At 45.7% G+C, this 25431-nt stretch overlaps 2 protein-coding genes across 10 annotated transcripts in view; both read left to right on the top strand.

Annotated features, from left to right (window-relative positions):
- Positions 1-25431, top strand: part of LOC128322623 (uncharacterized) — a 90288-nt gene that overhangs the window by 26070 nt on the left and 38787 nt on the right. The window lies entirely within an intron of this gene.
- On the top strand, positions 8987-20220 carry LOC128322625 (zinc finger protein 492-like). 6 transcript variants are annotated; one of them, XM_053244237.1, is made up of 3 exons: positions 8987-9298; positions 14356-14417; positions 16858-20220. In XM_053244237.1, the coding sequence occupies exon 3, from the start codon at positions 16911-16913 to the stop codon at positions 18009-18011; it is 1101 nt and encodes a 366-aa protein (XP_053100212.1). In that variant the 5' UTR covers positions 8987-9298; positions 14356-14417; positions 16858-16910; the 3' UTR covers positions 18012-20220. The 6 variants fall into 6 exon arrangements, with proteins under 6 accessions (XP_053100212.1, XP_053100211.1, XP_053100207.1 ...); XM_053244236.1 differs by having other exon boundaries at positions 14356-14435; XM_053244232.1 differs by lacking the exon at positions 14356-14417.

Genomic DNA, 25431 nt, shown 5'->3' with positions numbered 1-25431 from the left:
GCAAGCATTTCATTTGTCGGACAGTAGATCAGCTTGATTAGTCCATCCTTCTGCAGACTTCTCACTACAAGGTTGACTCAGCCTTCCATCCTTCCGAGGTCGGTAAAATGAGTACCTAGAATGTTGGGGGCAATATGCTAAATCATTGTAAACCGCTTAGAGAGCTCCGGCTATAGAGCGGTATATAAATGTAAGTGCTATTGCTATTGCTATTGCTATTGCTATGGTACTTCATATCAATATGTTTGGTACTCCTCTTTACATCTTCTTGGCTGGACAGTTGAATGCAGCTTTTGTTGTCTTCATACACTGGTATGGGCTGTGGTACCTCTGTACCTACGTCCTTCAGTAGTTGACACAGCCATTATATCTCGTGACTGCCCTGTGCAGCTGATACATATTCCGCTTCAGTGGTTGATGATGCGCTCTGAGTGGGGCACACCTCTGGGGGCACCGCACCGCGAGTGGGGCAGGAGAAACTTTCGTTGGTGGGGGGCACGACTGCAGGAGCCATCTCACCGTCCCCTTGGCCTCCTCCAGCCCCGGTAAAGGAGGTTGTGTACAAACTCAATATCTCTCATCTAATATTCCAAGGTATCCTCCTCCTGCATTCTTGGCAAGGATAGGCACATAGCAACACATGAAGCTGCCATATACCAAGTCAGACCATTGGTCTATCTAGCTGAGTATTGTCTTCTCAGAGTGGCAGCGGCTTCTCCAGGATTGCAGGCAGGAAGGAATCTCTCTTGGAGAAGGCAGGGAGCGGGAGGGCACTTGCAACCTTCTGCTTGTCCCAGTGCATTCCATCCTCTGAGAGGAATAGAGCTTTGACGGTGTGACACAGAGTGCCGTGAGTGGGGCACACCTCTGGGAGCACAAAGCTGCAAGTGTAGCAGGAGAAACTATCTTGGGCGGGGGGGGGACAACAGGAGCCATCTCTGGGTTGTGTAATGTGCTCTCCATGGACCCAAGTCTATTATATTACATGGTGGCCTTTATGAGGGCCTTGAAATCCCATCTTTTTAGCCTGGCTCTTAATGATATCTAGTTTTAATTTCAGTTGTAATTCATCTGACTTTTTTTTTGTTTGATATTGTTTTTCTATGTCTTTTTGATTTTAATGTAAACCTCCCTGTGCCGGTTTAGGAAGGGTGGCATATAAATTACCCCTTTAGTAAAGGTGGTATATAAATTGGAGAGAGAGAGAGAGAGAGAGAGAGAGAGAGAGAGAGAGAGAGAGAGAGAGAGTGTCCCGTTTTGTGGGGGTTTATGGAAGCCCAGCATGCCATTCTCTCAGGTTTCCTCTGTGGCATCCCCATCTTGCACTCATGGGGATTCTAATCCCAGAGGGATGGAAGGCTCAGGGTCTCACAGGGCCGAGCAGCCTGTGGTCCTCTTCCCACTGTACTTTCAACCTTTTTATTCCTGTGTTTTTATATCCCTGTGGGAGGCATGTGTGTGAGAGGGCGGCCATAAGAGAAAATGGTCAAATATCTTTGCGAACGGACTCTGAATCAGAATGTCCCGGGTGCAGATCTTACCCTTCCTCAGGAAATGGCCACAAGAAGCCTCTCTGTCCTCCGCAGCCCCTACCCATAATACGGGGCTCATAAAGTCAACTGACCATGTGGGGTATTCTAAGCCCCTCCCTGAATTGCTTTGAATGCTGGAAAAATGCCGACTATGTATCTCCCACTTTTCTTCGGTTCTGGAACTCTGTGCTTGGTTCCTCAAGTAGTCTCCCAGCAGCCAGGCAGGTAGGCTCGGCTTCAGTGAGGCTCCTGCATCATCTGCCTTCTTCACACCATCATTCTCCATCATTCTTGACATTTCTTCCTTGTAGCTCTTCCACGTCTCAGGCTGCAGGAGGGAACTTCTGTGATGGCTGCTGGGCTGGCTCCTCCATACTAGCATCATTCCCTCCACACCACCCCAAAAATGTTTCTAATTGAAAAACATCCTAGCCTAGCGTCATCCTTGATGGGCATGTGTTCTACCTGACTATTGAATCCAATCGGATGAATCAGAGTTGGTGCTTTTAGGCTTGAAAGGCATTGCAGGTCATGATATGACCCGAGGCTTCAGATGGTTCCTGGGAAGGTTTGTTTCTCTGGGTACAGTGGTGTCTAGGAAAGTATCTCCCAAAGTGTATTTAAGATTTTCAAGGTTTCTTTTGCAAAAGGGAAATCATTTGGATAGATGCTTTAAGATTCATAAGAACATAAGAACAGCCCTGCTGGATCAGGCCCAAGGCCCATCTAGTCCAGCATCCTGTTTCCCACAGTGACCCACCAGATGCCACTGGGAGCCTACAGGCAGGAGTTGAAGGCATGCCCCCTCTCCTGCTGTTACTCCCCTGGAACTGGTACTCAGAGGCATCCCGCCTTTGAAGATGGAGGTGGCCTATAGCTCTCCGACTTGTAGCCGTTGATAGACCTCTCCTCCATGATGTTATCCAAACCCCTCTTAAAGCCATCCAGGTTGTTGGCTGTCACCACATATTGTGGCAGAGAATTCCACAAGCTGATTATGCGTTGTGTGAACACGTACTTCCATTTGTTGGTCCTAAATTTCTTGACAGTCAGTTTCATGGAATGACCCCTGGTTTTACTACTACTACTACTACTACTAAGAATATTTATATACCGCTCTACAACCAAAGTTCTCAAAGCAGTTTACATAGAAAAATAAATAATACATAAATAAGATGGTCCCCTGTCCCCAAAGGGCTCACAATCCAAAATGAAACATAAGATAGACCCCAGCATCAGCCACTTGAGGTATGCTGTGCTGGGGCTGAATAGGGCCATTTGCTCTCCCATTGCTAAGTAAAGAGAATCACCACTTTGATGCCTCTTTGCTCATTTAGCAGGGTTATGTGAGAGGGTTACGTTTTAGTGTTATGTGAAAGGGAGAAAAATTTCTCCCTTTCACACTTTCTCCACACCATGCATGATGGTCCTAAATTTCCTGGCCATCAATTTCATGGGATGACCCCTGATTCTCGTGTTATGTGAGAGGGAGAAGAATTTCTCTCTATCCACTTTCTCCACACCATGCATGATTTTATAGACCTCTATCATGTCTCCCCTCAGTCATCTTTTTTCTAAACTAAATAGCCCCAGGTGTTGTAGCCTTGCCTCATAAGAAAGGTGCTCTAGGCCCCTGATCATCTTGGTTGCCCTCTTCTGTACCTTTTCCAGTTATACAATGTCCTTCTTAGATGTGGTGACCAGAATTGTACGCAGTACTCCAGGTGTGGCCGCACCATAGTTTTGTATAAGGGCATTATAATATTAGCAGTTTGATTTTCAATCCCCTTCCTAATGATCCCTAGCATGGAATTGGCCTTTGGAATTGGAATTGGCCTTTTCCACAGCTGCTTCACATTGAGTCGAAACTTTCAACGAGCTGTCCAGCATGACCCCAGGATCCCTCTCCTGGTCAGTCACCGACACCCAGAGGTGTACCTAGGGAAAATAGCGCCTAGGGCAAACTCTGAAATTGCGCCCCCTGTCCAAGCATCTGACACCCATCTTTCAGATAACTTTATCATAATATCAGCTCAAAAATACAAGTCAGGCTCGTTAATCTTTTAATATTTCAAAAACTATTTAACAGTGGACTTAGCCAGACCAAAAAATGCTGGAAAACTACAAATTTCAGTATGCTGGAGCTCATGAAATACCCAAATACTATGTGGAGGTGTACTTGGAAAACTAAACAGAAGTGCCTGTCTAATTACCTACTATGCATTGTAGCATCACTATTTCATAAGTTTTAAAATTTGAGTTTTCCCAGATACTCTGGAAATAATTAAAGGATATGCAGAGTAAACTGTGTCACTGCTTGGAATATATTCTAGTCTTTCAGAAAGACAGTTAAAATGAGAGAAAGAGAGCAAGAAACTCCCAGTGGGCCTTAATATTAAGGATTTCACACTGATTCAAAGACAAAACGCAGCATTAATAGCCATATTATTAAGACATCACGTTTAACTCACTTATCACAAGAAGCAAAGTAAGAGCAAATGAATACAATCCTAGCTCATAAGCGTCAGCTCAGTATTCACAAGCCCTGATTCTCTGTACATAGTGCCAATCTGAATATGTGTACAGTGTCTTATATTATTATATTATTATTTTCTTTTTACCTGTAGCCCCTTTGGGGGGCTTCCTAAAGGCTAGTTTTTGTTTTTTTGCAAAGGTTCCCCCTGACCCAGCTGGCCTCTAGGGCCTCGCAGGTACCATTTGAGCCTGTGCAGTGGCCATTTTTAAAAATAATCTTTTTTTTTTAAGGTCTACCCAGCCTCTTCCCCTGCCGGCGGGTAGACCGGGCCTCCGGCGGAACTCCCAGGTGTCCTTTGCAGCGCGCACGCACGCCCAAGGCCCCAGTTGGAGCCGAGACTTTGCCGAGAGAGGAGCTCTGTTCACGAGCTCCTCTCTTTTTTGGAAAAACATGTGGTGAGGACTCGGGCAGGCGGCTGGGAGGGAGGGAGAGCGGGCGACGGCGGCAGTAGTTTACTTTTGGCCCTAATTCGCTCACCGGGGGGGGGGGCGGCTGGTTTCCAGTGCCCCAATTACACAGTAGAATACGGGCGCTGGAGGGGGCAAAGAGGCGGGAGGGGTAAGTAAGCCCTCCCCGCCCTTAAAGGAAGACACCCCCCCCGGACCCGGACCGGCCAAGTCCGAACCGGTCTGGACAGTTCGGAGGCCTTTAGAATGGCCTCCAGACCGGTTCGGACACACCCCTACTCCCCACATATATGCTGAATTTGTTTGCACTATGGTCACCATTCCCTATAGGGTCGATGACACTGACATCCCGCACCAGGTCCTGGGTGCCACTCAGGATTAAGTCCAAGGTCTCCTTTTCTCTGGTTGGTTCCAAGACCAACTATTCTAGGGCACAGTCATTCAGCGTATCTAGAAATCTGACCTCTTTGTCATGACCTGACTGTGAATTTACCCAGTCTATGTGTGGGTAATTGAAGTCACCCATTATTACTGAGCCCCTGGTGGCGCAGTGGTAAAACTGCCGCCCTGTAACCAGAAGGTTACAAGTTCGACCCTGACCAGGGGCTCAAGGTTGACTCAGCCTTCCATCCTTCCGAGGTCAGTAAAATGAGTACCCAGAATGTTGGGGGCAATATGCTAAAATCATTGTAAACCGCTTAGAGAGCTTCCAGCTATAGAGCGGTATATATTGCTTCTATTACTGCCCTGCTTCTCCTTGACGCCTCCCTGATTTCCTCCTGCAACTCCCAGTCACTGTCAGCATTTTGACCCAGAGGGCAATAGCATGTCTGGCCCACCAGATGCCTTTGGGGAGCCCACAGGCAAGAGGTATGTGCTTGCCCTCTCTCCTGCTGTTGCTCCCCTGCAACTCATATTGAAAGGCATCATGCCTCTGAGGCTGGAGGTGGTCTCTCTGCATGCTTTTCTACTCTGGCCTTGCTTCCCTACTCCCCACCCCGTGTTCCCTCTAGCAGGGATTCCCAGGTGTTGTTGACTACAACTCCCAGAATCCCCAGCTTCAATGCCTTTTGCTTGGGGATTGTGGGAGTTGTAGTCAAGAACATCTGGGAATCCCTGTTAGAGGGAACACTGCCCCCACCCCAACTCAGTGGAGGCTAATTGGAAATAATTTCTGCTGCATGCCCTGATCACTGTCAAGCTTCTGAGCACTGCCGAACTCTTCATCACATGTAATGGAAGGGAGCAGATACTCAACTAGAATAAAGAGCAAATGTTATAAACATATGTATTTTTATCACATTGCAGTGAAAGCAATTTGCAAAGCATTTCTAAACTTGGTCTATGTATGGAGCAGATTTAGTTCACAGATTGTTGTAATAGCTCAAGAATCCCACTATTCATTGTACAGTACTGAGCAAGAGCGTGGATATTTATTCCCATGTTTGTATTTTAAAAATGCATTTACAAGTTTCATTTTAGGGCAAAGCATGAATGGCTCTGTCTGTGTCTACATTCAGGAGTAATTAGCTATCTTTCCATTCTACCTAATGAGACATTCTAAGTGCAGCTCACATTGACTGATAGTGCTGTAGGCCTGCATGAGTATTTTATAGGCCTTTTTGTTTCTCGTGGTCCTTTGCTCAGAAGTCAGAATCCTCTAAAACTAGGGAGGACAAGCTTTAGTCTTGTGTGGTCTCCTTTGATGACTACCCCCCTCCCTAGTCTGCCACCGTGCTGTAAATCTTTAAGAGGACCTGCTCAGGATCTCTTCACAGTTAAGGTACAACTAAGAGCTGGTCTTGTGGATGCAAGCATGACTTGTCCCCTTAGCTAAGCAGGGTCTACCCTGGTTGTATATGAATGGAAGACTTGATGTGTGAGTGAGCACTAGAAGATATTCCCCTCAGGGGATGCAGCCACTCTGGGAAGAGCAGAAGGTTCCAAGTTCCCTCACTGGCCTCTCATAAGGACATAGAAAGCTGCCATATACTGAGTCAGACCATAGGTCTATCTAGAGCAGCTCCATCCCTTAAGGGGAATATCTTACAGTGCTCACACATCAAGTCTCCCATTCATTTGCAACCAGAGTGGACCCTGCTTAGCTAAGGGGACAAGTCATGCTTGCTACCACAAGACCAGCTCTCCTCTCCAAGATAGGGCTGAGAGAGATTCCTGCCTGCCGCCCTGGAGAAGCTGCAGCCATACTGAGCTAGATGGACCTATGTCTGACTCCATATATGGCAGTTTCCTATGTTCCTAATCAGTGTCAGAAGTGCACCTAGGTAATTTTGGAGCCTGGACCTAAAGGCCTTTGGAGCCCTCCACTCCATCCTCCACTGCACGTTAAGCATCACCCCACTACACACACACTATTTTTAACAGATGGGTTTTTGAGGGCACAAACAGCAAATGAATTCATAAGAATATAAAACAAATATGCATTAGTAAAACCATTTCAACACGTAACATATTCCCATCCCTCATATTTCTTTCCCCACTTCCCCCTCTGTCTTTAAAGCACAGATCACAGTCACACCTGGCCACTTGACACAGCACAGGTGGCGGCATGGCATGGCAACCACACCACCCAGGACAAACTAAAGAGGATTGGGGGCCCCCCAGGGGGTGTGGAGGCCCTAGTGCTTGGCCCTGAAGAGCGCCTCTGATCATTGTGCGCTTATCCTGTGAGTGCATCCTTCCTTAAGAACATAACAATTGCCTTCTGGATCAGACCAAAGGTCTTCAAACGACAGCAAGTCAAACGACAGCAACCAGTAACCACCCTGGTTACTTGCCTCTGGTGTTCAGTCAGAGATATACTGCCTTTGAACATGGAGGTTCCATTTAACTATCATTACTAATAGTTTGATCAGTTGCTATTTTCCTAACAACCAGCTGGCACTGTAGTCTTCCAAAAATTGACTAATGGTCCACAACCCACTCCCATTTTAAAGCTCACGCTAGATTTGCTTGGCCTCACTTCTCCCTTTCAGAGTGGCTGTGTTTAGATGGGTTTGGCCTGTTCTTTTATAGCAATAGCACTTACATTTATATACCACTCTATAGCTGGAAGTTCTCTAAGCGGTTTACAATGATTTAGCATATTGCCCCCAACATTCTGGGTACTCATTTTACCGACCTCGGAAGGATGGAAGGCTGAGTCAACCTTGAGCCCCTGGTCAGGGTCGAACTTGTAACCTTCTGGTTACAGGGCGGCAGTTTTACCACTGCGCCACCAGGGGCTCTTTTATAGCTGTAAAGAAAAAGGAATCTCAGCAAATGTAGGTTTTTTCACCCCTGACAAAAGGCATGTGCTCAAACGTCCTCTCTCTTGCACAATGATTAAAAGTACAGTCACCTCCTCATTTTGAGTCTGGCCACACTGGTTAGGATGGTGTGAATAAGCAGTACTACTGTAAGTAACGCAGCAGAGCTTCTCAAACCTGGGTCCCCAGAATGTCGTCGACTTCAACTTAGGGGTGTGTCCGAACCGGTCCGGCGGCCATTCTAAGGAATGGCCGAACTGCCGGACCGGTTCAGCCCTTGCTGGTTCGGGTCCGGGTGGGGGGTATGACTTTAAGGGCGGGAGGGCTTTCTTACCCCTCCCACCTCTTCACCCCCTCCAGCGCCCGTATTTAACTGAATAACGGGGCGCTGGAAACCAGCCGCCCCCGCCGCCCCCCCCCCAGCAGATTCCAACACAAAGGTGCCCATACCCCTGCCGCCGTCGCCCGCCCGCCCGCCTGCCAGCCAGCCAGCCCTCCCTCCCAGCTGCCCGCCCGCCCGAGTCCTTACCCAGCTGCAGGAGAAAACGAGAGGAGCTCCCGGACAGAGCTCCTCTTGTTAGAAAGGCCTGCTGCAGAATGAAGGCGCTTTGCGCGCGCCGCAAAAAACGCCGGAGGCCCGGTCTACCCGCCGGGAAAAGGCCGGGTAGACCGGGCCTCCGGCGATCGGAGGCCCGGTCTACCCGGCCTTTTCCCGGCGGGTAGACCGGGCCTCCGGTGTCCTTTGTGGCGCGCGCACAAAGCGCCTTCATTCTGCAGCAGGCCTTTCTAACGAGAGGAGCTCTGTCCGGGAGCTCCTCTCGTTTTCTCCTGCAGCTGGGTAAGGACTCGGGCGGGCGGGCAGCTGGGAGGGAGGGCTGGCTGGCTGGCAGGCGGGCGGGCGGGCGACGGCGGCAGGGGTATGGGCACCTTTGTGTTGGAATCTGCTGGGGGGGGGCGGCGGGGGCGGCGGGGGCAGCTGGTTTCCAGCGCCCCGTTATTCAGTTAAATACGGGCGCTGGAGGGGGTGAAGAGGCGGGAGGGGTAAGAAAGCCCACCCGCCCTAAAAGAAAGGGCCCCCCTTCGGTGCCGGTCCGGACTGGTCCGGACCGTGCACATCTCTACTTCAACTCCCATCATCCCCAGGCCCTATGGCCAAAGGGAAGGGCTGCCTAGTGGCAGGGTGGATGGAATACCACAGAATCCTCTAGGAAAAGAACAAACTCCTTCGATAACATGCGAGGTGGAGCTATTGTACACAGAAAAAGAGGGGATGGTTTTGCTTATACATCGCGAGAACCCCACAGTGTCCAGGAATCGCTCGCGGGCTTTAGTGGGAGGGTGCGGGCTCGTGGACACGCCCCCCTCACAGAGCCTTTGCCAGCCCACCTCGCCACACACCCTTGCGGGTCGTAGCTGCAGGATTCAGATCTTGAGGCAGGTTGTTGGTGCTTGAGCTTGCTGGTCAAGTTTTTGTTTTTAAAGATAAATTTATATCCCGCTCTTCCCGCAAGAAGCCCAGAGCGGCCAGCGTGACTCTAGGCACGAGCAGTCCGGGTAAGCAAGAGCGAAAGGGAGGCGTGCAGGTCTCTCTCTCCTTTTCATTCTCGGTGTGTGTCGGGGCGGGCTGGTTGATTTTGCACCCCGCTGCTGCGTAGACCGGGGGTGCTGAAAGCTTTGGGCTGGTTGTGGAGCCCCGTTGGAGGCGCGCTCTCGGCGCAGCGGCAGCCGCCTCCTCCGAACTGAGCGAGCGTGAGGTTAGGGCAGGGCAGGCGTCTTGCCCAGAAAGGTGAGGGGGCCAAGGTGGGGTTGACCTGAGACCTGGGGGCGATGAAACAAAAGGTCTGTGAGCAAGGAACACGTGGAGAACTTGGCATCACGCGGGGAGCGCTCGAGCAGTGGAAATGCCAGGTCGGGCGCCCGGTTCCCTCTTGGCTTGAGCCATCCCAGTGCAGAGGAAGTGCTGGGCTGGACTCCTTCTTTCCCGACACGCTTCTTTCCCGACACGGCTCGCTGCTCACGCCCAGCAATGTTCCACGTGAACGTTTGTTTCCCTGACCCCACGAATGCGCTCAGGTCTTGGGGAGAGCTTCACCTGTTGCATTTCGGTGTGCTGCTCTGCTCTTAAAGGAAGAGTAGCAGGGCCAGTTTCAACACACACACGGCAGGGTTCGTAACTCTACCTGCGAGACGACTTCTTGTAGCATACGGAGAAGCGTATTCGAGCAAGCGGGGCGGCGGACGACTTGGGATTGCTTTGGATGGGGACCAAGGAGGAAATCGGGTGCAGGAGACAGATGGGTCCAGCAGTGGAGGGTGGAACATAGGAAGCTGCCATATACTGAGTCAGACAATTGGTCTGTCTAGCTCGGTATTGACTTCACAGACTGGCAGCAGCTTCTCCAGGGTTGCAGGCAGGAATCTCTCTCAGCCCTATCTTGGAGAAGCCAGGGAAGGAACTTGGAACTTTCTGCTCTTCCCAGAGCGGCTCCATCCCCTGAGGGGAATCTCTTACAGTGCTCACACTTCTAGTCTCCCTTTCATATGCAACCAGGGTGGACCCTGCTTAGCTAAAGGGACGGGTCATGCTTGCTACCACAAGACCAGCTCTCCTCTCAGGTGGTGAGGGGAGAAGAGGAAGGGGGCGGCTGGATGTGTCCTGAAGTGTCTGTGCATTATGCAAGGTGATCTTATTTTTAAAATATAGTCTATTTTATATTCTGCCTCAAGCAGCCAGTCTCTTAAGCAGTGAACAACAATTAAAACAATTGAAATCAAACAATTAAAACATCATTTAAACAATTAAAACACATGCCACATAACAGATTTATTTATTTATTTATTTCCATTTTCTATCCTGCTCTTCCTCCAAGGAGCCTCCAAGTACTACATACTTAATACACCGAAGAGTACATTCTTCTCACAACAACCCTGTGAAGTAGGTCAGGAAACTGCCATGTTCTGAGCAAGTCCATTAGCCCATCTTGCCTAGTATTATCTGTTCTGGTTGGCAAAAGCCCTCCCAGATTCATCCTGCAGATGCAGCACCTGTATTGTAAAGGACCGTGGGATAGTTGAAGTTTTCTGAGCATGAAGCAAGCATTTCAGACAGAGCAAAGGAAAACAGAAGAAGAAATTGAATCATAAGGGAATTCAACTAGTGCATGCACCAATTTAACTAGGGATGTTGTGGAAGTGAGATATATTATGCTGAGTAAAAGCAAAAAGGCATAATAGTACTGCAGCCCAATTTATGCATATTTAGGGAACCGTCCCACTGAGTTTAATGAGTTTCATTTCCAAGTAGGGGTGTGTAGGATTGCATTCTGTATGATGCAAAGTTTTGGCGGCTCTAGCATTTCAGATTGCAGATGGGGGTATTTGATCCCCACCTACAATCTTGAGTGGTACAGTCCAGCAACAGAAGTATCTTACTAGACTACAGATGGCACATTTCACTTCTTACCAGCAAAAAGCTTTTATAGTGTTTTCATTACCACCTCAGTAGGAATTAATCTGCTTTGCTGTTCTTCCTAGTGTTGCTCCTCATGCAGTGAAGAATGTAGTGGTTAACCTCTTCTGCTGTGTAATGGAGTGTTATGGGAGATACCTCTGCAAAAGATGTCCTACCTACCTATTTGTGCCCAGTAGTTAGCTCTGACCTCTAGAACCCATCTATGCAGTCCCTTTATCTTTTTGCCCTGGAGGATACTGGACACTGCTGTCTGGTCAATGAGGGATAATCATCTCAATCAAAATTGCTAGTTTTATCTGAGAATGGGGATAACTAACTGGAACAATACAAGGGAAGGGGTGGGGTGGGATGGGGTGGAAGTTCAGTGCCTTTCTCAATATTAAAGTAGCCTGCAATATAGTACTATCTTTGCACATTAATGCTGTGACTTGAGGGAGAGAATGAGTAAGATGGGCATTTAAGAGGGTTTTTTTTTCCCCAAGTGGAGAGGGGAACAGCTTTGACAAAGCTCTATACTTGACTCTATTACCTTAATTGTTAGGTTAATGAGGGTGTTTGACACTTGAATAATAGATCCTTCTGTCTTCTGGAAGTGGTCAGGAAAGGGGAAAGAATTGCAAATAAGAATGTATGGACAGATTCTAGGATGAAATGAGAGAGCCATATCTGACAAATGAAGATAAAAATGTGGCTTAGTGCTCCACCCTGTTGAAAGCAAAATTGGAGTCATCTGAATCCACCACCCCCTCCAATGTTACAAGCATCTCAGATTTTATCACTTGCTCCCCAGATATCTTCTGCCTCCACATTCTCTACCAGTTCTTCTCTTTTGGCTAGAACTAAATCTAGACAGACCAAGTCTTCCATTGTTTCAGCTTTTTTTCTGATATGAGACTTGCAGCATAAAGGCACCTTTTAAAAAGGGTGATTCTCTTTATTTAGCAGAGGGAGAGCAGCTGGCCCTATCCATCCCCAGCACAGCATCCCTCCAGTGGCTGTTGCTGGTGTCTATCATATGTTTCTTTTTAAGTTTGCGAGCCCTTTTGGGGGACAGGAGCCATTTTATTTATTTATACCTATGTAAACTGCTTTGGGGACTTCAGTTGAAAAGCAGTATATAAATATCCGTCTTATTCGTATAAACCTATGCATGTTTATACTGAAGTGAGTCCCAGTGACTGTAATGATGAGTTTAATGGGGCTTGCTCCCAAATAAGTGTGCATAGCATTGCAGTTTTTATTCTGCAGATTGAAAGTGATGTAATAGTCAATTCTCTTATTTACAGAGAACCTTGAGAATTGTAGTTCTATAAAAAGAGGCTTACAGATCTCTAGCAGGAGTTCTCAGCAGCACCTCAGCAAATTACCAAGACTCCTTGGGGGAATTAAAGAGAGTTAAAATGATATGGAACCAAATTAGGTTTGCAGCTTAGATGTGCACAAAGGCTCCAGCTCAGGAGTGGTTGATCTGGATAGGATGCTAAGTAGTCCTGCACTGATGCAGTAAGTCTCCCTACTACACACACAGGTGACATGAATGCATAATTCATAAAATACACAGTGCACACTTACACAAATACATGGTACTGTGATGTATCCTTTTCAACATCACACACACACACACACACACCCCTTCTCAGGCCTGCAAATCATCCCCTGCCAAGAATGGGATTTCCTACTATGGGATGGGAGATACTATGGGATGGACTGCAGCAAACAAACCGCCTGGGATTCCTGCGACGGAACAATGCACACAAGTGGAGGGTGGTGACTAGGCAAGCTGCCAGTTAAGATACTGACTGACTCACACAGGTACAAAAGGAATGACGTGGCGGCTGTCTTCGCTTGCCACAGGCTCAGGGTGGCTATTCTGAAACCAATCTGTCCCTTCTAAGAGCCTTTCAGACAGTCAGGTTCTGGACCCCTCGTTCTGTTTTCCTACTTCTAAACCCCATGGCTTGGTTCCCATCCCTGTGCTTATTCTTGTCGCTTCAGTGGCAAAATCTGTTTTCTGTCAGAAATCAAGTATGAGGTGCAGAAACACGCAGAGCTTTTGATAGTGGAATTTGATAAGGGCAGATGGGTAACCAATTCCTTGTAGCCCTGAGTGTAAGGCGGTAGTTAGCTCTTATAGTTTGCATTCCCTTCCATTTATGCTTAGGGGAAGTTGCAGGCCAAACTTTGGATGTGCTTCAGAGCAGAGGCAACTGTGAAGTGATTGGCGAAGCGACTGGAGTGCCTGTGTCCCAGGGAAATCTAACTCAGAGGAGGAGTCAGTTCACTTAGCAGAACCCCAAGATCCAAGATGCTGTCTTCCTCTGCTTCTGGAGTAGGCCATAAGTAGGGATCTGCATGCGCAGTTTGTGAACTCGCTGGCAAGGCAGGGAGAGTTTCCCTTAAAAAGCAGGTAAGGAGCTCCTAAGGGAACCACTCCCTGCTTCGTCGAGCCGGTTTGAATGCTGGTGCCCGAGCCGGTTCAGTGCTTCCCAGAGGAGGTGATGAACTGGCTTGTGCACATCCCTAGCCATAGATCAGGCTAGTTAACTTTTATTATGCTTTCTTTTTTTGTATGGTGTTGTAATTTCTCTCTCCCTGGCCCTTTCAAACCGAGGCCCTTGCCCTTATTTTGGGGACTGACTCTGTCTTTCCTCATTGGTAAAATAATTTGATTTCATAACTGTTGGTCTGTGTTTAGTGTGCCTAATCCCCAAACTCCCCATGGCCCAGTTGTATGGGGTGTGCTGATGTAAAGGGGAGTGGCTCTGGGGCTAACCACCTTGCCCCATCAGGAGGGCCATTACAAGGTGTTGCATAACATTCAGGATTTCTTGGTTTGGCTTCTTTTGCTTTGTTTTCCGTTTGGACACAACGTGTCTCACACATGGATAGTTCAAATAAAGGGGGGAAAGTGTTCCCATCTCAGGGCAGAAAATACTATAAGTTTTTAAAATGTGTTTATTGATTTTTTTAAAAATACCCTATTGATTAGTATATTTAAAACAATTTGCATATGGGGTCAGCTCATTGGTTACTCTCTCTGTGTGTTATTTGGCACTATATTGTGCTTTTTCAGAATTCAAAACCTTACCGCAACCAGCTCACAAAAGGTAACCTGGTTGTATTTTTCTTTATGTTTCAGAGTGTGGAAGAAGTAGGAGGACGACACTGACTGAATAGTGGCTCTCCCCAAACTGCCTAGGAGTCTGTGACTGTATTGAGGTTTTAATGGGGGTCTTCCCATAATTTACAACTACCCACTATTTACAACTACACCACAGCACCCTTAGGGATGCGAACTTTGCACACATTCATCCATTCAGTCAAAATAAGTTTCTTCCTCTGTTTATGTAACTTGACATATCTTTTCCTCTTCCATCTCTGCCTTTTGAGGGGCAGGCAGTTAAAATTAGTAGAGAAACAGTTTTGTTTGAAACTTGCTGTGTCCTGCATTCAGCTGTGATATGTGACTGGATTAGGTTACGTTTATTGACTTGGTCATTGCAAGTAAAATTAGTCATTGCAAAGTTAAAAGGAAATAAAAAATAAACCACTAACACACATGGGGGGAAACGTAATCAAATTACAATTAAAAACACCATTAAATAATATTTCCAAAACACTATCAGACAAACTGATTCCTCACAATTAACACTTTGCTTATAAATGTATTGCTGATTTTTTTTTGTGCTGCTAGAACAAAAATAGCAATTTTAACTTTAACAAAACTTTACCTTTTGCACCTATGTCTGAATTAGAAAAGTAACACAGTTTCAGACTTCTCCATAGCAGATATTCCATTGAGAATATCACACACAAATCTTGGTTTAGTCAAGGCCTATAATGAGTGAAGTACAATAAACAAGGTCCTCTACCTTAGAATTTGGAGAGAGATAAATTATTTTCCCTCTCACACAACACTAGAACCAGGGGTCACTCCATGAAATTGATTGCCAGGAGGTCTAGGACCAACAAACGGAAGTACTTTTTCATGCAACACGTGATCCACTTGTGGAACTCTCTGCCACAGGACGTAGTGACAGCCAACAACCTGGATGGCTTTAAGAGGGGTTTGGATAACTTCATGGAGGAGAGGTCCATCAATGGCTACTAGTCGGAGGGCTGTGGGCCACCTCCAGTTTCAAAAGGCAGGATGGCTCTGAGAACCAGTTGCAGGGGAGTAATGGCAGGAGAGAGGGCACGCCCTCAACTCCTGCCTGTGGCTTCCAGCAGCATCTGGTCGGCCACTGTGAGAAACAGGATGCTGGGCTGGATGGGCCTTGGGCCTGATCCAGCAGGGCTGTTCTTATATTCTTATGTTCTACCACATTTAGATCACAAATGCATGGGTGACAGTTCATGGGGGTACTTTGCATACTTTCCCTTTAAATATGCAGATACAACAAACAGATTGTTTGGAAGTGAGTAGCTTTGAATTCATTTCTTCAAGGAAAGTCAGTTCAAACAGTTATGTTGTAATTTTTGAAGAAACCTGCACCATAGGGACGACCTCATTATTGATGTTCTCTTCATCTTTCCAAAAGGCTAAATCTTTGATCTTAATTTGCTTCCTTTCAGTGTTCATAGAAACATAGGAAGCTGCCATATACTGAGTCAGACCATTGGTCTATCTAGCTCAGTATTGTCTACACAGACTGGCAGCGGCTTCTCCAAAGTTGCAGGCAGGAGTCTCTGCCAGCCTTATCTTGGAGAAGCTAGAGAGGGAACTTGAAACCTTCTGTTCATCTCAGAGTCCCTGAGGGGAATATCTGACAATGCTCACATGTGGTCTCCCATTCATTCAAATGCAACCAGGGTGGACCCTCCTTAGGGGGACAAGTCATGCTTGCTACCACAAGACCATCTCTCCTCTCTAAGGCAGCACCCTTCAGTTCATCAGGACTTATTTTATCTTTGTGTAACGAAGGTACACTTCTGTTGTCCAGATCTTGCTGCTGTTCTGAGCTATGTGCTAAAGAATTTCAGTAATCTGTCTGCTTCCATATTATATAGTAGTTGTACTAGACTAAATAAACATGAGCGTGTAGCCAAAAGGTACAATAAGAACCCCTCCTTTTCTAAAGGCTTTATACTAAAATGGCTTCCTGTTTGTGAATAGTGATCTCTAGTTTAATAAAGGAGCCCTTTTGCTAGCAGAGCACCAAAAAGTGAAAGTAGGAAGGCTAAAGATTATTCTGAATGCTTTGTATACATTTATGGGGATAGAGGGAATTTACTATATTGGCATTTATATTGCACTTTTATTACTGTGCATACCATCCAGCCGAAGTTAAGCACTTATAACTTCATTGATTTCAGTGGCAGTAAATGAAACATGTTCTTCACTCATTCACCTGAATCAATGGGAAAGGGCTTAAATGTGTCTGGGTAACTTCCAGTATATGTTGTTCAAAGCAAATAGTTTTGTTAACTACTCAAATTTGCAGGAAGAGTTCAGTTCATATAGAAGAATAATATAATGGATATGTTGAAATCGTGAAAATCATTCAGTCACCTTAAATTATAATTGTCACTAGCTTTTTTGCTCTGTTTTCAGAATGAGACCTTCAGGGTGTTGTCTTCAATTGACCTGGTATGAATACTGGAAATTCCATCAGTTAAACCATTTCCAATCTTTTTATAGGGAGAGCAGTGACTTGGTACTGAAGACTCCGGAGGGGAAACTATCAAGGTTACATGATGGAGATGCAAGTGTTCTCGGAGCCTGAAGATGATGCTTGCAACACCAGAAGGGATCATTTAGGTGCTTCTGACTGTGCCTCTGACATTGGTCTCCTGATGGAAGTAGAGGAAGACTACCTCCCACCTTCTGCTCCTGATAGCAATTCTGATGCACCTTCAGGTAGATTGGATCTCCCTCCAAAACCACCCTGTAAAGAAGAGGAAAACTCATTGAAATTGTTTTTAAAAGCGTCAACCTATTTCCGACAATGGGATTCAGCCACATCTGGTGTCTATGTCCCTGCTGGCAACAATTATAACTTGCACTTTGAAGGTAAGAAACATTTGAAGGATCTACCAAATTTAAGGGAAGAGGAGGACAACTTTATCATCCTTATTAACTCATCTGATGATGAGAATTTGCCGCCCCTGCTGGGCAAATTTTTGCATGACCGGAGCAGGAAAAATGAAAAACCTTCTCAAGGTCTCAGTGGCTTTCAGGAGCACAGGCATTCATACTGGTGCCATATTTGTGGCAAAGAATTTTTCCGTGCAGCTAACTTACGAATGCACAAACTGACCCATTCTACTGACAGACCACACAAATGCCCAGAGTGTGGCAAGGGTTTCATTCGCACTGCTGACGTCTGGAGGCATCTCCACAGCTTGCACAAGATCGAGCGTTCCAGTGTTGTTTTTGGAAGTGCTAACCTCAAAAACCCCTGGTCTGTACTGCAGCAGAATCAAGATGACAGCAGGAACTTGAGAGAACTAGACTCTGCTATCGGGAACCCTGTAGCAAAAGGTTCAAACCGGTACCTCTGTCAAATATGTGGCAAAGATTTTGGTAAAGCTAACTTGCTCTCCAAACACAAGCTGATCCACCAGCAGGAAAAGCCATACAAGTGCAAAGAATGTGGCAAAGCCTTCATCCAACTGACTAGGTTAAAAAGGCATCATCAGACACATACCAGAAAATGCCCTTTCTCCTGTGAAGCATGTGGTCAAGCCTTTGCATGCCTAGATTTACTCCAGCGCCATCAACGTATCCACACGGAGAGAAACCCTACTCGTGTGCCTGCTGCGGTCTGTCTTTCTCCGAGTCAGCCACTGTGAAGAGGCATGAATATACTCACAAAGTAATCCAATTATAGTGCTTGACACCAAAAGTGGAGTGTGAGGGTGTGTGTAAAAACGTGCTATTGAGAAACCTCAACACTGCAAGCATTAGGGATGTGCATGAATCAGTTTTTTGATTTGATTTGTGCCCGAATCGATTCACCCCGATTTGTTTTGTGTCCAAATCTGTCACCCCAAATCACCCCAGATTTGATTTGGATTTGATTCAGATTGATTCAGACCACTTATAAAGGTCCTAGGGGCACCAAATTTGGGTGGTGGGTAGGTCCCCATGGGTGCCATCTAACACCCAAATTTCAAGGCAGTGGGGCACTTGGTTGATTTTTAATGATCTCTTTTTTTAGTTTTTACTGATTTTGTATATTTCCACCATAGGAAATAACGGGGATTCGAAGTTGCCCTATCCTAACCCTAACATGGATCACCAGCTTTAATTTTTTTTTTTTTAAGCTAAGCTTGTAGAAGTGGAGTTATGGCGCAAAATGTGCTGTCACTATTTTTTAAGTGTTTTGGAGTCTTTGGTGTATAATAACTTTTCCTCATAATGAATCCCTATGAGCTGTAATGACCTGCCTTGGCTGACTGCCCAGCAGCTGCCAAAAAACCACCCTTTTCAGAGGGGAAGGGAGAGCCGACAGACAGGAACAGAGATGGAGAGTAGTCAAAACGTTGCCAGAAGTCAAGCACCGGGAATTCCACAGGGATTCTGCTCTTTCCAGAGTGGCTCCATCCCCGGAGGGGAATATCTGACAGTGCTCACACCTCTAGTCTCCCATTCATATGCAACCAGGGCAGACCCTGCTTAGGTAAAGGGACAAGTCATGCTTGCTACCACAAGATCAGTTCCAGATTTCTAGGTCAAGGTTGCTCACGGTAGGGCTGGTCACCACGGACATTGTTTCCAGCACAGAACCAGCTTTCAGGCTTCTCTAGGCAGTGTTCTGAGGGCCTTGTCAGGGAAGTGCAGCCGGGTCAAAGCTGGAACTCCTGTTCTGTTCTGGCCAGCCTCTCCGCCCTACGGCATTCCTCCCTCTGAGTCTGTACTCTGGCCAAACATCAGGAGGAGGGAGGGAAGGATGCAGAGGGGCCTGTCAGCTCTGGTTCTGCTGAGCTGACTGGAGCTTCAGCCTCCTTCTGCTCTGGGTCTTCATCTGAGGAATCCTCCTCCACGACCCCCATGGGAGTCATCACATGAGGATTAATTGCACACCTTCATTTCTTCTGTTCATTTTGACTGTCATTAGACAGTGCCAACTGTCAACTGCCATGTGCCAACTATACCCCCCCCCCCACACACACACACCTGCAAGGGAGTGGGGTACTCAGTTTATTTTTTAGGAATATTGAAGTGTTTAGATTATTTGGTGTCTAATAACCTTTCCTCATAATGAGTCCCTATGAGGATTCATTACACACCTTCATTTCTTCTGTTCATTTTGACTGTCTTTGGACTGTGCCAACTGTCAACTACTGGGGTACTCAGTTTATTTTTTTAATGAATTTTTGAAGTGTTTAGATTCTTTGACATCTTCATTACACACCTTCATTTCTTCTGTTCATTTTGACCCCACTGCTTTGCGGGTGGGGGTGGGGAATTAGGGGCATCCCATGGGCCAACAAGCCACAAGCCACTGGGTAGTCAGTTTGTATTTTATGAATTTTTGAGGTGTTTAGATTCTTTGGTGTGTAATGAATCCTCCTAGGGATTCCTTATGAGGAAAGAGTATTAGACACCAAAGTGTCTAAACACTTGAAAAAAATCGTAGAACCTAAACGGAGTAGTACCCCACTGCCTTGTGGGTGGGAGGGGGGGTGTAGTTGGCACATGACAGTTGGCACTGTCCAAAGACGATTGAAATGAATAGAAGAAAAGAAGGTGAATAATTATTATTTATTATTTACATTTTATATCCCGCTCTTCCTCCAAGGAGCCCAGAACAGTGTATTACATGAGTTTCTCCTCACAACAACCTTGTGAAGTAGGTTAGGCTGAGAGAGAAGTGACTGGCCCAGAGTAACCCATCAAGTATCCTGGCTGAATGGGGATTTGAACTCTGGTCTACCCAGTGAATGAATCCTCATAGGGATTAATTGAGGGGAAGTCATTATACAACAAAGAATCCAAACACTTGAAAACTAGTGAGTGCACATTTTGCTCCATAACCCCACTTCTACAAGGCCTAGAACTTAGCTTTCTTTTTTAAAAAAATGAAAGCTGGGAGTCGGGGGTGGGGGTGGGGTTGGGGATGATAGGAGGAATCTGAATCTCAAAGCGATTCAAATTAATCTGGCGCGATTCGATTTGGACCTGAATCTAGCCAATGAACCACAGGTGTGATCTGTTCTGTATCAAAATCGCCCAAATCAGCTAGATTCAGGTACAAATCGATTTGTACCTGAATTGATTTGCACATCCTTAGCAAGCATATAAACCAGGGCCTGGTACTATTTTAAATATTTGAATTTAATATTTGTACTGTTTTAATTGTTTTCTACTGTTTCTAAATATGTTGTGAACCACTTTGGGATTATTTTTTAATGAAAGGTGGTATATAAATCTAATGATAAATAAATTAAAAATAAAGTGCTGAGGTGGTAGAGTGGACTATACTACTTCAACTTGCAGCTCCACTTCACATGTTCCATTTAAGAAACTCCCTGCCGGGAAAGCAAAATCCTTGGCATTGCAAGGAGACCAGTTATAGTCCTGTTTCCTGCATGCTGTCCTAGTTTTCTCCTTGCAGGGATATTTTTTACTTTATTACAGTTCATTCTACCACTTCACTGTGTGACATACATAGATCCAGTCTTGGTGATTACTACTACTTCTCCCATAAAGGGGATATTGTTCTAATAGGGTGTCCTCACTCTTTGTCCCTATGGAAAGTACTGTGCTTAATTTAACTCCAGTTTAGTTTGAGTTTGTGAAAGCAAAGCTCTGCCTGCGATGGTCTAATCTGTGGAATGTTCAAAGTATTTACCTGAATCCAAGACTAGGTTTTTTCCAAGTTTTTTAATACTAGAAATCTAGTCGTCTTAAATTCAGAGTCCTGTTCCTTTCAAGAAAATGCAGGTATAAACTGTCTTTAATCTCTCCTTTTTAAACGTCTCACCTTAGAGTTGGAGTTGTCGTCAATTCAGGTAAATACGTTATACTTTAATGCCACAATCAACATGTATGAACTGGCCCCTAGAGTCAAGGGTCAGAATGGACTTCAGGGAGTCATGTCATTCCCTTGCAAACAGCCGAATTCTGTATCCCTGTGAAATACTCACCTGCTCTTCTCTATCTCCAGGGAAGGAGACTCCAGAGTTGTTCAATTGCCTAGTGGTTGTTAGAGCCAGAAAGTGTTTCCTGATATGCTGCCTAAATCAACTTAAGAAACACACACAACAAAAACAACAACATCATATGCTCCTAGACTGCTTGTTCTTTCCTCAATGGCACTGCCTTTCTTTACACCAGCTTTTTGGGTACTTAAAAATTACTGCAATAATATCAGCCCTCATCTTTATCCCACCATTACTTTTTATCTTGCTTTAACTGAGATCAATCATGCACAGTTGTGGAGTGGACCTGCCTGAGTGGACATAAACAGTTACAAGAATAAAAACTTACCACCATCCAATTGTACTTCAATAGTATTTCCCCCCCTCTTCTGCTGTGGGAATCATAAGAAGAAGCAATGTTATAACAGGAAAAATTCAAGCTTCAAATATTCTCTGCTTTCATTTTTATTTTAAACTGGCAACTATGCATATTAAGATCTTCTGGAGAGGTCTGCCTGTGGTTGCCTACAGCTCATCTGGCGGCAACTCAGGGCCAGGCCTTTCCTTTAGCCAACCCGAGACTCTGGAATGAACTGGCTGTAAGAGCCTTCCCATTTCTGTTAGCCTTTAAAAGAGTTTCCAGGACTCATTTATATAAGCAATCCTTCAACCAGTTGTAAGTTGGTTTTATTGCCATTTTAAAATTGTAACAGTTTTAATGTTTGGTTTCTAACTGTGGTTTTATTGTTTGATTTTTGTAAACTACCGTGGGACATTTGTGTGTGGTCAGTGGTATAGAAATGCAATAAACTCTTTGACGGCTATGTTGCGTTCATCACTTTGGGCCTGGTTGTATCTGTTTTCTCAGGTGAGGACTTCAGTGCTCTCTCTTGCTCAGGTTGCACTGAACACTGAAACTGGGCTTCTTCCCACATTGCTGGGATAATGTGAGGAGTCTATGATGCAGTTCTTTCCCCCACCAAAGACTGCAGGGTCAGGGAGATCTCATGTACAGGTAAACACTGTGTGCTGATATAAAGGAAGAGGCGACACACAGAAGTATTGGGAATTAGGCACAAGGCATGTGCCCGGCCACAACTTTATTAAAATTCGCAGCATTTAAAAAACGGGCTTCATGCAGGTAGCTGGATGGCAGGGTCAGGGCACCTTCGACCACCCTGGACTGACCTTCCAGTTACCAAGCAGGACCAGGCAGGCCTCACTCCTTCTTGGGACCGGGCAAAGTAGACTTACAGGGGTATGGGCCACGGTCAGTCCCACCCCCCAGCCGCCCAGTTGGGCGGTTGACTGAAGCCCATTGGCCAGCTTCTTCCACATCCATAATTGCAGCCCAGTCCCTTTAGCTCTCTACCCTTATGAACTGCCCCTTTTTAGCCGCCCACCAGGGTTTTGACATATGCGCAGCAACTGAATTGTATAATAATTACCGGCCAGATCAATCATTTGCCAGTTGAGAATAACCTCTAGTGAGGGCAAAAAAGACCCCTGTCCAAGGCCAATGCAGTACATTGGGGACAAAAAATTCTTTCACAGCCCCACAATGGGCAACTGGCTACTGCCTGGGGGGCGGAGAGCTGCTTATCCCAGGGTGGGCAGGTGGGAGAGATCCTCCTCCTCCACGTGCGGGCTTGGAAAGGCTGTTCCCAAGTGGCGCTTGTAATATATACCCCCTCCCCTCTCTTGCTGGCCATCACGTTGCTGAGGAGAGGGTGGCACCTTCATGTGGAGACTCAAAGACCCCAGGAGAGGTGGGGCTGGACCCTGGCTAGCTGCGTCCAGCCCTCCATCCCACGCCTTCTCCCTTTTCAGAACAATAGCCCCTCCAGTGGCATTTGTAAGTCAGGTGTGGTGCAGAGGGAAGGGAGTGCGATAATACCTCCTATGGTTCAGGAGAGACAATCATATCTGATTAGGTTGTTTGTCCTTAAAAGTATTGATAACCTTGTCAATGGTCCTTTTTAGCCCAAAGGAAGGAACATGCAACTTGTATAGGGATAGTCTTCCTGTGTGTTGGTACTAAGCAGTATGGTGTGGCTTAGAAGTCAGAGATTAGTTTTCAACCTAACCACTTCCAGAAGAATAAATGAACATGTTTAACTAGGGTTGGTAGAATTCAGCTGGAGACCATGCTTTTTGATAGCTGTGTAAAGGGAATAACGGAAGCAGATGATGCCTCACACACTGCAGTTATGAGAAGCTGCATCTACCTCTGTTATCTTGTCGATGCAACTACTAAGCTCTGTTCTCTAAATCTGACAACTTTAGTTTAATATTGGGGAAACTACTCTGGCCATGGAGGTGAAAAGGACCAAAGAGTTTGGAAGCAGTTTTATATAGTATTAAAGGACCTTTTGAGTTCTAGAGTGGAGCTGCATTTCAGTCCTTATATATGAACCTACCTAGAAAGACCAATCAGACTGTTCTGTGTATGGCCTGAACTTGAATAGCATAAGTGCAATTGGATATGGCCCTGAATTCTTCTCCATATATTTTATTTTCTTTGAAGCTGTTTTATTCCAAAGAGAAATATTCAGCTGGCTGTAAAAACTGAGACCCAAAGCAGATTTTGTGTAGTGAGTGCAATTTCTGTCCATCCAGGAATGGACTTTGGCTCATTAGGTCTTGGATGGTGTAACTCAAGTACTCCCTGCTTAAATAGCTCTAGTTTGCCCCTGAGGGCAGTGTTCCATCTCCCCCCCCATCTCCCCCCCTCTCCCATCTGCCTTGATACCCAGTTTTGTTCAGGGTGTCAAGGCAGTGTATGTGCATGTGCATACTTGATTCAATATGAGCAGGATCTAAGTGGACTTCAAAAAACTTGTGAGCATGTGCATGCCTTAGAGGGAACACTGCCTGAGGGTATGGGAAAGGCATGGCTCCAACCATAGACCTACCAAAATAAGAAGGGGTGATTCTTACCTCCTGCACTTGCTGATTCTTCCCTGCAAATGCCTTCCTGGTGTACTTTCTTCCTCTGCCATTCTTAGTGCACTTTCTAGCACTGATTGATCAAAGTTTATTTATTTATTTTTTTAAGAGCCAAACCTTATTGGGGACTGATCTGATGCTTAGTTTTTAGATTCTTTTGTGAACAATTAATGACATTTTAACCATTTATTGTGAGTGCCAATTTTCAGCAGAATACCTGAAGAATGACATATATTAGGCAAATAATCAATTAGTGTTTCTGTTTGCCCCGAAGTAGCTAGCAATATCTTCTAGAAAATCTAAATGCTGGAAAAGTTTTTATTTTGGAGGAGCATCAGCAAGCATGCAGATGCTCCTCCACTGGGCTATGGACCCATCACACAAGGGAGATACCTTACAGTACTCATATGCATTCACCTATCTAAATGCCAGCCAGCATCGTGATGGCTCTCTATGTTCAGAAGCAGTATACCTGTTTGAATAATGGTTGTAATCTCTTCCTTAGACAAGTGGGCAAATACATATGTCTCATAAAGAAAAGCATAAGAATGACCTTGCCAAAGGTCTAACGAGGAAGTAGTAATATTTGATTATTTCGGCCAAAGGCCAGCATAAATACAAGAAAAAGAAACAACAACAGTAAAATTCATAAAATACATAAAACATTACTACCTTCAAATACCGTATACATGACTGATTTCATTCAAATAAAACCGGTTAATCTGAACTGCACAACCCAGCATCTCATGCCTCAATCACTCTAGACCAAATCTGACGAGGAAAGGAAAGCCAAGCCAAAAAAGCAATTTAGACAAGACCCTATGTACAACCAATCTGGTTTTCAAAATGCACATGAAGTCACCCCAGGTTTGTTGGTTTGTTTGATAAACAAGAAATTAAGGATGGGGTGGGGGGAGCGTTAAAAACAATCCCCTATGATCCATTTTGCAAAATCCAATGAAGCTGAATGGCAGGAGACTTGGGTTGGAGAAGAGGAAGGACTTCTTCAGACTCTATATCACCAATGGGTTCCATCCAGTGTGCAGAATATATGCTCAGCATTCAGAAGGTCCCAGGTTCAATCTCTAGATGCAAGCTTCCAGCTAACATTGCTGGGGAGGAGCTTGGGCAGCTTCTGCCAGTCAGAGTAGGCAATCATGGACTAAGTGGAACACAG

This window comes from Hemicordylus capensis, chromosome 4 (genome assembly GCF_027244095.1).
Source record: "Hemicordylus capensis ecotype Gifberg chromosome 4, rHemCap1.1.pri, whole genome shotgun sequence".
NCBI classification, from domain to species: Eukaryota; Metazoa; Chordata; class Lepidosauria; order Squamata; family Cordylidae; genus Hemicordylus; species Hemicordylus capensis.
The sequence above is the reverse complement of the archived record's forward strand: the minus strand, read 5'-3'. Positions and strand labels throughout refer to the sequence as shown.